This window comes from Salvelinus fontinalis, unplaced genomic scaffold, assembly GCF_029448725.1.
Source record: "Salvelinus fontinalis isolate EN_2023a unplaced genomic scaffold, ASM2944872v1 scaffold_0271, whole genome shotgun sequence".
NCBI classification, from domain to species: domain Eukaryota; kingdom Metazoa; phylum Chordata; class Actinopteri; order Salmoniformes; family Salmonidae; genus Salvelinus; species Salvelinus fontinalis.
This window is the reverse complement of record NW_026600480.1, coordinates 53891-68111: the sequence shown is the minus strand read 5'-3', so window position 1 is coordinate 68111 and position 14221 is coordinate 53891. Positions and strand designations below refer to the sequence as shown.

The window sequence follows — 14221 nt, the reverse complement described above, 5'->3', positions numbered from 1 at the left end:
GACTCTACTGGCTGTGGTAATGTATTGTACTGTTAACTCTCTCACTGAGACCCGGCTGAGGCAGGGGACTCTACTGGCTGTGGTGATATATTGTACTGTTAACTCTCTCACTGAGACCCGGCTGAGGCAGGGGACTCTACTGGCTGTGGTAATGTATTGTACTGTTAACTCTCTCACTGAGACCCGGCTGAGGCAGGGGACTCTACTGGCTGTGGTAATGTATTGTACTGTTAACTCTCTCACTGAGACACGGCTGAGGCAGGGGACTCTACTGGCTGTGGTAATGTATTGACTGTTAACTCTCTCACTGAGACACGGCTGAGGCAGGGGACTCTACTGGCTGTGGTAATGTATTGTACTGTTAACTCTCTCACTGAGACACGGCTGAGGCAGGGGACTCTACTGGCTGTGGTAATGTATTGTACTGTTAACTCTCTCACTGAGACCCGGCTGAGGCAGGAGACTCTACTGGCTGTGGTAATGTATTGACTGTTAACTCTCTCACTGAGACACGGCTGAGGCAGGGGACTCTACTGGCTGTGGTAATGTATTGTACTGTTAACTCTCTCACTGAGACCCGCCTGAGGCAGGGGACTCTACTGGCTGTGGTAATGTATTGTACTGTTAGGGGACTCTACTGGCTGTGGTAATGTATTGTACTGTTAGGGGACTCTACTGGCTGTGGTAATGTATTGTACTGTTAACTCTCTCACTGAGACCCGGCTGAGGCAGGGGACTCTACTGGGTGTGGTAATGTATTGTACTGTTAGGGGACTCTACTGGCTGTGGTAATGTATTGTACTGTTAACTCTCTCACTGAGACCCGGCTGAGGCAGGGGACTCTACTGGGTGTGGTAATGTATTGTACTGTTAGGGGACTCTACTGGCTGTGGTAATGTATTGTACTGTTAACTCTCTCACTGAGACCCGGCTGAGGCAGGGGACTCTACTGGGTGTGGTAATGTATTGTACTGTTAGGGGACTCTACTGGCTGTGGTAATGTATTGTACTGTTAACTCTCTCACTGAGACCCGGCTGAGGCAGGAGACTCTACTGGCTGTGGTAATGTATTGACTGTTAACTCTCTCACTGAGACACGGCTGAGGCAGGGGACTCTACTGGCTGTGGTAATGTATTGTACTGTTAACTCTCTCACTGAGACCCGCCTGAGGCAGGGGACTCTACTGGCTGTGGTAATGTATTGTACTGTTAGGGGACTCTACTGGCTGTGGTAATGTATTGTACTGTTAGGGGACTCTACTGGCTGTGGTAATGTATTGTACTGTTAACTCTCTCACTGAGACCCGGCTGAGGCAGGGGACTCTACTGGGTGTGGTAATGTATTGTACTGTTAGGGGACTCTACTGGCTGTGGTAATGTATTGTACTGTTAACTCTCTCACTGAGACCCGGCTGAGGCAGGGGACTCTACTGGCTGTGGTAATGTATTGTACTGTTAACTCTCTCACTGAGACCCGGCTGAGGCAGGGGACTCTACTGGCTGTGGTAATGTATTGTACTGTTAACTCTTTCACTGAGACCTGGCTGAGGCAGGAGACTCTACTGGCTGTGGTAATGTATTGTACTGTTAACTCTCTCACTGAGACCCGGCTGAGGCAGGGGACTCTACTGGCTGTGGTAATGTATTGTACTGTTAACTCTCTCACTGAGACACGGCTGAGGCAGGGGACTCTACTGGCTGTGGTAATGTATTGTACTGTTAACTCTCTCACTGAGACACGGCTGAGGCAGGGGACTCTACTGGCTGTGGTAATGTATTGTACTGTTAACTCTCTCACTGAGACCCGGCTGAGGCAGGGGACTCTACTGGCTGTGGTAATGTATTGTACTGTTAACTCTCTCACTGAGACACGGCTGAGGCAGGGGACTCTACTGGCTGTGGTAATGTATTGTACTGTTAACTCTCTCACTGAGACCCGGCTGAGGCAGGGGACTCTACTGGCTGTTGGTGTGCCTGTGTGTGTGTGTGTACCTGTGTGTGTGTGTGCGTTGGTGTGCCTGTTGTGTGTGTGTGTGTGTGTGTACCTGTGTGTGTGTGCGTTGGTGTGCCTGTGTAGGACGCAGGAACTACTTACCCTGAGGAAGGAAGGGAAGCCCACTCCGTAGTATCCCACAGCGAAGTAGTCTGGCTTGGGCCGGATCACCTTCACAATGTTCTCGTAGAACTGAGCCTGCTTCCTCTGTAACAGGAAGTAACCGTCAGGAAGACTCAATTTACTGGATGCAGAATACCATGTATACACACACACACACACACACACACACACACACACACACACACACACACACACACACACACACACACACACACACACACACACACACAGTAGAATATACCACGTCTCCTACAACAAGAGGACAGTTTCTACACCAGTAGAATATACCACGTCTCCAATAACAAGAGGACAGTTTCTACACCAGTAGAATATACCACGTCTCCTACAGCAAGATGACAGTTTCTACACCAGTAGAATATACCACGTCTCCTATAACAAGAGGACAGTTTCTACACCAGTAGAATATACCACGTCTCCTATAACAAGAGGACAGTTTCTACACCAGTAGAATATACCACGTCTCCTACAACAAGAGGACAGTTTCTATACCAGTAGAATATACCACGTCTCCTACAACAAGAGGACAGTTTCTACACCAGTAGAATATACCACGTCTCCTACAACAAGAGGACAGTTTCTACACCAGTAGAATATACCACGTCTCCTACAACAAGAGGACAGTTTCTATACCAGTAGAATATACCACGTCTCCTACAACAAGAGGACAGTTTCTACACCAGTAGAATATACCACGTCTCCTGCAACAGGAGGACAGTTTCTATACCAGTAGAATATACCACGTCTCCTACAGCAAGATGACAGTTTCTACACCAGTAGAATATACCACGTCTCCTACAACAAGAGGACAGTTTCTATACCAGTAGAATATACCACGTCTCCTACAACAAGATGACAGTTTCTATACCAGTAGAATATACCACGTCTCCTACAACAAGAGGACAGTTTCTACACCAGTAGAATATACCACGTCTCCTACAACAAGAGGACAGTTTCTATACCAGTAGAATATACCACGTCTCCTACAACAAGATGACAGTTTCTACACCAGTAGAATATACCACGTCTCCAGTAACAAGAGGACAGTTTCTACACCAGTAGAATATACCACGTCTCATACAACAAGAGGACAGTTTCTATACCAGTAGAATATACCACGTCTCCTACAACAAGATGACAGTTTCTACACCAGTAGAATATACCACGTCTCCAATAACAAGAGGACAGTTTCTACACCAGTAGAATATACCACGTCTCCTACAACAAGAGGACAGTTTCTACACCAGTAGAATATACCATGTCTCCTACAACAAGAGGACAGTTTCTATACCAGTAGAATATACCACGTCTCCTACAACAAGAGGACAGTTTCTACACCAGTAGAATATACCACGTCTCCTACAACAAGAGGACAGTTTCTACACCAGTAGAATATACCACGTCTCCTACAACAAGAGGACAGTTTCTACACCAGTAGAATATACCACGTCTCCTACAACAAGAGGACAGTTTCTACACCAGTAGAATATACCACGTCTCCTACAACAAGAGGACAGTTTCTACACCAGTAGAATATACTACGTCTCCTATAACAAGAGGACAGTTTCTATACCAGTAGAATATACCACGTCTCCTACAACAAGAGGACAGTTTCTACACCAGTAGAATATACCACGTCTCCTACAACAAGAGGACAGTTTCTACACCAGTAGAATATACCACGTCTCCTACAACAAGAGGACAGTTTCTACACCAGTAGAATATACCACGTCTCCTACAACAAGAGGACAGTTTCTACACCAGTAGAATATACCACGTCTCCTACAACAAGAGGACAGTTTCTACACCAGTAGAATATACCACGTCTCCTACAACAAGAGGACAGTTTCTACACCAGTAGAATATACCACGTCTCCTACAACAAGAGGACAGTTTCTACACCAGTAGAATATACCACGTCTCCTACAACAAGAGGACAGTTTCTACACCAGTAGAATATACCACGTCTCCTACAACAAGAGGACAGTTTCTATACTAGTAGAATATACCATGTGATTAGATCGAACTTACCAAGGAGGCACTGAGCTGCTCAAAGTCAAACATCTCGTTCTCGTACTGGTCTGCCAGCTCCTTTCCTAGTACGATGGCTTCCTCCCACATCTACACACACAGAGAGAGATAGGATAAGAGAGAATAGTACATTATATCAGTCATTGTATTTAGCTGTAGACAGTCCTGCCTACCCCTCCCATCTTCCGTCCCTCTCTCTCCCCCACCTCATCCCCTCCTCCCATCTCATCCCCTCCTCTCTCCTCCCATCCTCCCTCCTCTCTCTCCCACCTCATCCCCTCCCCTCTCCTCCCATCCTCCCTCTCCTCTCTCCCACCTCATCCCCTCCTCTCTCCTCCCATCCTCCGTCCCCACCTCCAGTAGCATCGGGGATGTCTTCATGACTAAAGCCCCTGCGGTCCCTTGATCTGCTGAAGATGGGACAGACAGACAGACAGATATTTCTCCAGATTGAGTCATCTGTGAATGTTCTGCTCCTCCTGTTTTTACAGAATGGCATCATGCAGGTACATCACCTTCTGTCTGTCTGTCTGTCTGTCTGTCTGTCTGTCTGTCTGTCTGTCTGTCTGTCTGTCTGTCTGTCTGTCTGTCTGTACGTCTGTCTGTACGTCTGTCTGTACGTCTGTCTGTACGTCTGTCTGTACGTCTGTCTGTAAGTCTGTCTGTAAGTCTGTCTGTAAGTCTGTCTGTCTGTCTGTAAGTCTGTCTAAGTCTGTCTGTAAGTCTGTCTGTCTGATATGATCTACCGTCTGTCTGTCTGTCTCGTGGCTTATGTTGATACAAGGGTGGAGAGGGGAAGAGGGGATGGAGAGAGGAGGATGGGATGGAGGGAGAGAAGATGGAGGGAGAGAGAGAGGAGGAGGGATGGAGGGAGAGAAGATGGAGGGAGGGAGAGAGGAGGGAGGGAGGAGAGGGGAGGATGGTGGGAGAGAGGAAGATGAAGGGAGAGGAGGAGGGAGAGAGAAGAGGATGGGAGGGAGAGGAGGATGGGAGGGAGAGAGAAGAAGGGAGGGTGGTTGGTGGGGCAAGAAGGAGAGAGAGAGAGAGAAGGTGGCCCTCTGAGTGGGAGGGAATTATGCAGCAATAGAGGGAGGCTTCCAGAGGAGAGACGGGATGTGTTATCCGTCTCCATGTTGCCTCCCTGGACCGGGCCGTTGAAGGTGGATCAGATAGAACAGGTCACAAAACAGGTCATCTGGAACATGCTGAACGAAAAGGTGCAGCTCACTAACTCTGACTACCTCTCTAGTCTCACCAGACCTACACTCTCTCTCTCTCCCTCTCACACTCCACCCTCTCTCACCACCACCCTCTCTCACCCCCCCCTCTCTCTCACCACCACCCTCTCTCACCATCCCCCCCTCTCTCTCTCACCCCCCCTCTCCCTCTCACCACCCCCCTCTCTCACCATCCCCCCCTCTCTCTCACCCCCTCTCCCTCTCACCACCACCCTCTCTCACCCCCCCCTCTCTCCATCTCACCACCCCCTTCTCCATCTCTCTCCCTCTCACCACCCCCCTCTCTCACCATCCCCCCCTCTCTCTCTCACCCCCCCTCTCCCTCTCACCACCACCCTCTCTCACCATCCCCCCCTCTCTCTCACCCCCCCTCTCTCTATCTCTCTCCCTCTCACCACCCCCCTCTCTATCTCACCACCCCCCTCTCTATCTCTCTCCCTCTCACCCCCCCTCTCTCTATCTCACCACCCCCCTCTCTATCTCTCTCCCTCTCACCCCCCCTCTCTCTATCTCACCACCCCCCTCTCTATCTCTCTCCCTCTCACCACCCCCCTCTCTCACCAACCCCCCCCTCTCTCTATCTCTCACCAACACACACACTCTCTCTCTCTCTCCCCTCTCCCACCACCCTTCCTCCCTCTCTCACCACCCCCCTCTCTATCTCTCTCCCTCTCACCACCCCCCTCTCTCACCAACCCCCCCCTCTCTCTATCTCTCACCAACACACACACTCTCTCTCTCTCTCTCCCCTCCCACCACCCTTCCTCCCTCTCTCACCACCCCCCCCCTCTCTCTCCCCCCGTCCTCCCTCTGGATACCTTGCCCTTGTCGAAGAAGTTGATGATCTCCTGGTAGAGCTGATCCTTGAGTTGTCCTTGAGTCGAGGCCTGGTAGCCGTCTCTCTGGGTGAGGTGAGCTGCACACGGCTCCTCAGACCACTGCAGAGACACAGATCATGTTACCTCTATAGAACAGACCCTGTAGACACAGATCATGTGACCTTTATACTACTATAGAACAGACCCTGTAGACACAGATCATGTTACCTCTATAGAACAGACCCTATAGACACAGATCATGGTACCTCTATACTACTATAGAACAGACCCTGTAGACACAGATCATGTTACCTCTATACTACTATAGAACAGACCCTATAGACACAGATCATGGTACCTCTATAGAACAGACCCTGTAGACACAGATCATGGTACCTCTATACTACTATAGAACAGACCCTATAGACACAGATCATGGTACCTCTATACTACTATAGAACAGACCCTATAGACACAGATCATGTTACCTCTATACTACTACAGAACAGACCCTATAGACACAGATCATGTTACCTCTATACTACTATAGAACAGACCCTATAGACACAGATCATGTGACCTCTATAGAACAGACCCTATAGACACAGATCATGGTACCTCTATACTACTACAGAACAGACCCTATAGACACAGATCATGTTACCTCTATACTACTATAGAACAGACCCTATAGACACAGATCATGTTACCTCTATAGAACAGACCCTGTAGACACAGATCATGGTACCTCTATAGAACAGACCCTGTAGACACAGATCATGGTACCTCTATACTACTATAGAACAGACCCTATAGACACAGATCATGGTACCTCTATACTACTATAGAACAGACCCTGTAGACACAGATCATGGTACCTCTATACTACTATAGAACAGACCCTATAGACACAGATCATGGTACCTCTATACTACTATAGAACAGACCCTATAGACACAGATCATGTTACCTCTATACTACTATAGAACAGACCCTATAGACACAGATCATGGTACCTCTATACTACTATAGAACAGACCCTGGAGACACAGATCATGTGACCTCTATAGAACAGACCCTATAGACACACATCATGTTACCTCTATACTACTATAGAACAGACCCTATAGACACAGATCATGTTACCTCTATACTACTATAGAACAGACCCTATAGACACAGATCATGTGACCTCTATACTACTATAGAACAGACCCTATAGACACAGATCATGGTACCTCTATACTACTATAGAACAGACCCTGGAGACACAGATCATGTGACCTCTATAGAACAGACCCTATAGACACAGATCATGTTACCTCTATACTACTATAGAACAGACCCTATAGACACAGATCATGGTACCTCTATACTACTATAGAACAGACCCTGTAGACACAGATCATGGTACCTCTATACTACTATAGAACAGACCCTATAGACACAGATCATGGTACCTCTATACTACTATAGAACAGACCCTGTAGACACAGATCATGGTACCTCTATACTACTATAGAACAGACCCTATAGACACAGATCATGGTACCTCTATACTACTATAGAACAGACCCTATAGACACAGATCATGTTACCTCTATACTACTATAGAACAGACCCTATAGACACAGATCATGGTACCTCTATACTACTATAGAACAGACCCTGGAGACACAGATCATGTGACCTCTATAGAACAGACCCTATAGACACACATCATGTTACCTCTATACTACTATAGAACAGACCCTATAGACACAGATCATGTTACCTCTATACTACTACAGAACAGACCCTATAGACACAGATCATGTTACCTCTATACTACTATAGAACAGACCCTATAGACACAGATCATGTGACCTCTATAGAACAGACCCTATAGACACAGATCATGGTACCTCTATACTACTACAGAACAGACCCTATAGACACAGATCATGTTACCTCTATACTACTATAGAACAGACCCTATAGACACAGATCATGTTACCTCTATAGAACAGACCCTGTAGACACAGATCATGGTACCTCTATAGAACAGACCCTGTAGACACAGATCATGGTACCTCTATACTACTATAGAACAGACCCTATAGACACAGATCATGGTACCTCTATACTACTATAGAACAGACCCTGTAGACACAGATCATGGTACCTCTATACTACTATAGAACAGACCCTATAGACACAGATCATGGTACCTCTATACTACTATAGAACAGACCCTATAGACACAGATCATGTTACCTCTATACTACTATAGAACAGACCCTATAGACACAGATCATGGTACCTCTATACTACTATAGAACAGACCCTGGAGACACAGATCATGTGACCTCTATAGAACAGACCCTATAGACACACATCATGTTACCTCTATACTACTATAGAACAGACCCTATAGACACAGATCATGTTACCTCTATACTACTATAGAACAGACCCTATAGACACAGATCATGTGACCTCTATACTACTATAGAACAGACCCTATAGACACAGATCATGGTACCTCTATACTACTATAGAACAGACCCTGGAGACACAGATCATGTGACCTCTATAGAACAGACCCTATAGACACAGATCATGTTACCTCTATACTACTATAGAACAGACCCTATAGACACAGATCATGTGACCTCTATACTACTATAGAACAGACCCTATAGACACAGATCATGGTACCTCTATACTACTATAGAACAGACCCTGGAGACACAGATCATGTGACCTCTATAGAACAGACCCTATAGACACAGATCATGTGACCTCTATAGAACAGACCCTGTAGACACAGATCATGTGACCTCTATAGAACAGACCCTATAGACACAGATCATGGTACCTCTATACTACTATAGAACAGACCCTGGAGACACAGATCATGTTACCTCTATAGAACAGACCCTATAGACACAGATCATGTTACCTCTATAGAACAGACCCTATAGACACAGATCATGGTACCTCTATACTACTATAGAACAGACCCTATAGACACAGATCATGTTACCTCTATAGAACAGACCCTATAGACACAGATCATGTGACCTCTATACTACTATAGAACAGACCCTGTAGACACAGATCATGTTACCTCTATACTACTACAGAACAGACCCTATAGACACAGATCATGTTACCTCTATACTACTATAGAACAGACCCTATAGACACAGATCATGGTACCTCTATAGAACAGACCCTATAGACACAGATCATGGTACCTCTATAGAACAGACCCTGTAGACACAGATCATGTTACCTCTATAGAACAGACCCTGTAGACACAGATCATGGTACCTCTATACTACTATAGAACAGACCCTGTAGACACAGATCATGTTACCTCTATAGAACAGACTCTATAGACACAGATCATGTTACCTCTATAGAACAGACTCTATAGACACAGATCATGTTACCTCTATAGAACAGACTCTATAGACACAGATCATGTTACCTCTATAGAACAGACCCTATAGACACAGATCATGTTACCTCTATAGAACAGACCCTGTAGACACAGATCATGGTACCTCTATACTACTATAGAACAGACCCTGGAGACACAGATCATGTGACCTCTATAGAACAGACCCTATAGACACAGATCATGGTACCTCTATACTACTATAGAACAGACCCTGTAGACACAGATCATGGTACCTCTATAGAACAGACCCTGTAGACATAGATCATGGTACCTCTATAGAACAGACCCTGTAGACATAGATCATGGTACCTCTATACTACTATAGAACAGACCCTGTAGACACAGATCATGTTACCTCTATAGAACAGACCCTGTAGACACAGATCATGTTACCTCTATACTACTATAGAACAGACCCTGGAGACACAGATCATGTGACCTCTATAGAACAGACCCTGTAGACACAGATCATGTTACCTCTATAGAACAGACCCTGTAGACACAGATCATGTTACCTCTATACTACTATAGAACAGACCCTGGAGACACAGATCATGTGACCTCTATAGAACAGACCCTATAGACACAGATCATGGTACCTCTATACTACTATAGAACAGACCCTGTAGACACAGATCATGGTACCTCTATAGAACAGACCCTGTAGACATAGATCATGTTACCTCTATAGAACAGACCCTGTAGACACAGATCATGGTACCTCTATACTACTATAGAACAGACCCTATAGACACAGATCATGTGACCTCTATAGAACAGACCCTATAGACACAGATCATGGTACCTCTATAGAACAGACCCTATAGACACAGATCATGGTACCTCTATACTACTATAGAACAGACCCTGTAGACACAGATCATGGTACCTCTATAGAACAGACCCTGTAGACACAGATCATGGTACCTCTATACTACTATAGAACAGACCCTATAGACACAGATCATGGTACCTCTATAGAACAGACCCTATAGACACAGATCATGTTACCTCTATACTACTATAGAACAGACCCTGTAGACACAGATCATGGTACCTCTATAGAACAGACCCTGTAGACACAGATCATGGTACCTCTATACTACTATAGAACAGACCCTATAGACACAGATCATGTGACCTCTATACTACTATAAAACAGACCCTGTAGACACAGATCATGGTACCTCTATACTACTATAGAACAGACCCTATAGACACAGATCATGTTACCTCTATAGAACAGACCCTATAGACACAGATCATGGTACCTCTATACTACTATAGAACAGACCCTATAGACACAGATCATGTTACCTCTATAGAACAGACCCTATAGACACAGATCATGTGACCTCTATAGAACAGACCCTATAGACAGAGATCATGTGACCTCTATACTACTATAGAACAGACCCTATAGACACAGATCATGTTACCTCTATACTACTATAGAACAGACCCTGTAGACACAGATCATGGTACCTCTATAGAACAGACCCTGTAGACATAGATCATGTTACCTCTATAGAACAGACCCTGTAGACACAGATCATGGTACCTCTATACTACTATAGAACAGACCCTATAGACACAGATCATGTGACCTCTATAGAACAGACCCTATAGACACAGATCATGGTACCTCTATAGAACAGACCCTATAGACACAGATCATGGTACCTCTATACTACTATAGAACAGACCCTGTAGACACAGATCATGGTACCTCTATAGAACAGACCCTGTAGACACAGATCATGGTACCTCTATACTACTATAGAACAGACCCTATAGACACAGATCATGGTACCTCTATACTACTATAGAACAGACCCTGGAGACACAGATCATGTTACCTCTATACTACTATAGAACAGACCCTATAGACACAGATCATGTTACCTCTATACTACTATAGAACAGACCCTATAGACACAGATCATGTTACCTCTATAGAACAGACCCTATAGACACAGATCATGGTACCTCTATAGAACAGACCCTATAGACACAGATCATGTTACCTCTATAGAACAGACCCTATAGACACAGATCATGGTACCTCTATAGAACAGACCCTATAGACACAGATCATGTTACCTCTATAGAACAGACCCTGTAGACACAGATCATGTTACCTCTATAGAACAGACCCTATAGACACAGATCATGTTACCTCTATACTACTATAGAACAGACCCTATAGACACAGATCATGTTACCTCTATAGAACAGACCCTATAGACACAGATCATGTTACCTCTATACTACTATAGAACAGACCCTATAGACACAGATCATGTTACCTCTATAGAACAGACCCTATAGACACAGATCATGTTACCTCTATACTACTATAGAACAGACCCTATAGACACAGATCATGTTACCTCTATACTACTATAGAACAGACCCTGGAGACACAGATCATGTGACCTCTATAGAACAGACCCTATAGACACAGATCATGTTACCTCTATACTACTATAGAACAGACCCTATAGACACAGATCATGTTACCTCTATACTACTATAGAACAGACCCTATAGACACAGATCATGTTACCTCTATAGAACAGACCCTATAGACACAGATCATGTTACCTCTATACTACTATAGAACAGACCCTATAGACACAGATCATGTTACCTCTATACTACTATAGAACAGACCCTGGAGACACAGATCATGTGACCTCTATAGAACAGACCCTATAGACACAGATCATGTTACCTCTATACTACTATAGAACAGACCCTATAGACACAGATCATGTTACCTCTATACTACTATAGAACAGACCCTATAGACACAGATCATGGTACCTCTATACTACTATAGAACAGACCCTGTAGACACAGATCATGTTACCTCTATACTACTATAGAACAGACCCTGTAGACACAGATCATGTTACCTCTATACTACTATAGAACAGACCCTGTAGACACAGATCATGTTACCTCTATACTACTATAGAACAGACCCTATAGACACAGATCATGTTACCTCTATACTACTATAGAACAGACCCTATAGACACAGATCATGTTACCTCTATAGAACAGACCCTATAGACACAGATCATGTTACCTCTATAGAACAGACCCTATAGACACAGATCATGTTACCTCTATACTACTATAGAACAGACCCTATAGACACAGATCATGTTACCTCTATACTACTATAGAACAGACCCTATAGACACAGATCATGTTACCTCTATACTACTATAGAACAGACCCTATAGACACAGATCATGTTACCTCTATACTACTATAGAACAGACCCTGTAGACACAGATCATGTTACCTCTATACTACTATAGAACAGACCCTATAGACACAGATCATGTTACCTCTATAGAACAGACCCTATAGACACAGATCATGTTACCTCTATACTACTATAGAACAGACCCTGTAGACACAGATCATGGTACCTCTATAGAACAGACCCTGTAGACACAGATCATGTTACCTCTATAGAACAGACCCTGTAGACACAGATCATGTGACCTCTATACTACTATAGAACAGACCCTGTAGACACAGATCATGTTACCTCTATACTACTATAGAACAGACCCTATAGACACAGATCATGTTACCTCTATACTACTATAGAACAGACCCTGTAGACACAGATCATGGTACCTCTATACTACTATAGAACAGACCCTGTAGACACAGATCATGTTACCTCTATACTACTATAGAACAGACCCTGTATAGTATAATATTAACTGTAGTTGAGCAGTATTCTCTATCATCAGACTATCAGAATTAGATTCCTCAATACAGCTAAACATTGATCTACAGTGGAGAGGAGGAGAGGAGGGAGGAGGAGAGGAGAGAGGAGGAGATGAGGGAGGAGGAGAGGAGGGAGGAGGGAGGAGGAGGAAAAGAGAGGAGAGGAGGCAGGAGTAAAGGAGGAGAGGAAAAGAGAGGATGAGAGGAAAAGAGAGGAGGAGAGGAGAGGAAAAGAGAGGAGGAGAGGAGGCAGGAGGAGAGGAGGAGGAAAAGAGGAGGAGAGGAGAGGAAAAGAGAGGAGGAGAGGAGGCAGGAGGAGAGGAGGAGGAAAAGAGGAGGAGAGGAGGCAGGAGAAAAGAGAGGAGAGGAGGAGAGGAAAATAGAGGTGGAGAGGAGGGAGGAGGAGAGGAGGAGAGGAGGAGAGAGACATAACTTATGTAAAAGCTACATTAACACATCAGATATTGATTTATGCAGTGATAAAACCATATTATTCATCACACGTTGTGCTTCATTCTGTAAACAACAGGGAGACGGAACAACAGAAAGGAACAACAGAAGATTAAAGAGGTGGAATATTTCTGCTGACCACACACTCCTCCAGTCTCTCTAACCGCTCTCATAATTAACGTCGTGAGTGGCTGGACGAGGCCGGCTAACAGGCTAGAATGCAGCAATCCTATTGGCTCCCTGGTCCCAGCCTCGGTAGCCCTACTAAGGTCCTGTCACAACTGATTCATTGCCACGGTAACGTAACTGACATTCCATGTTGTTGTTGAACAACAGAGAA

At 44.9% G+C, this 14221-nt stretch overlaps 1 protein-coding gene across 1 annotated transcript in view; it reads right to left on the bottom strand.

Moving 5' to 3' along the window:
• The window catches only part of dock1 (dedicator of cytokinesis 1), a gene marked incomplete at its 5' end in the record, with an annotated part of 169401 nt that overhangs the window by 108415 nt on the left and 46765 nt on the right, over positions 1–14221 (bottom strand). The window contains 3 exon segments of the mRNA XM_055913173.1: positions 2096–2200; positions 4166–4255; positions 6222–6341. Coding sequence (XP_055769148.1) covers positions 2096–2200; positions 4166–4255; positions 6222–6341 — 315 coding nt within the window.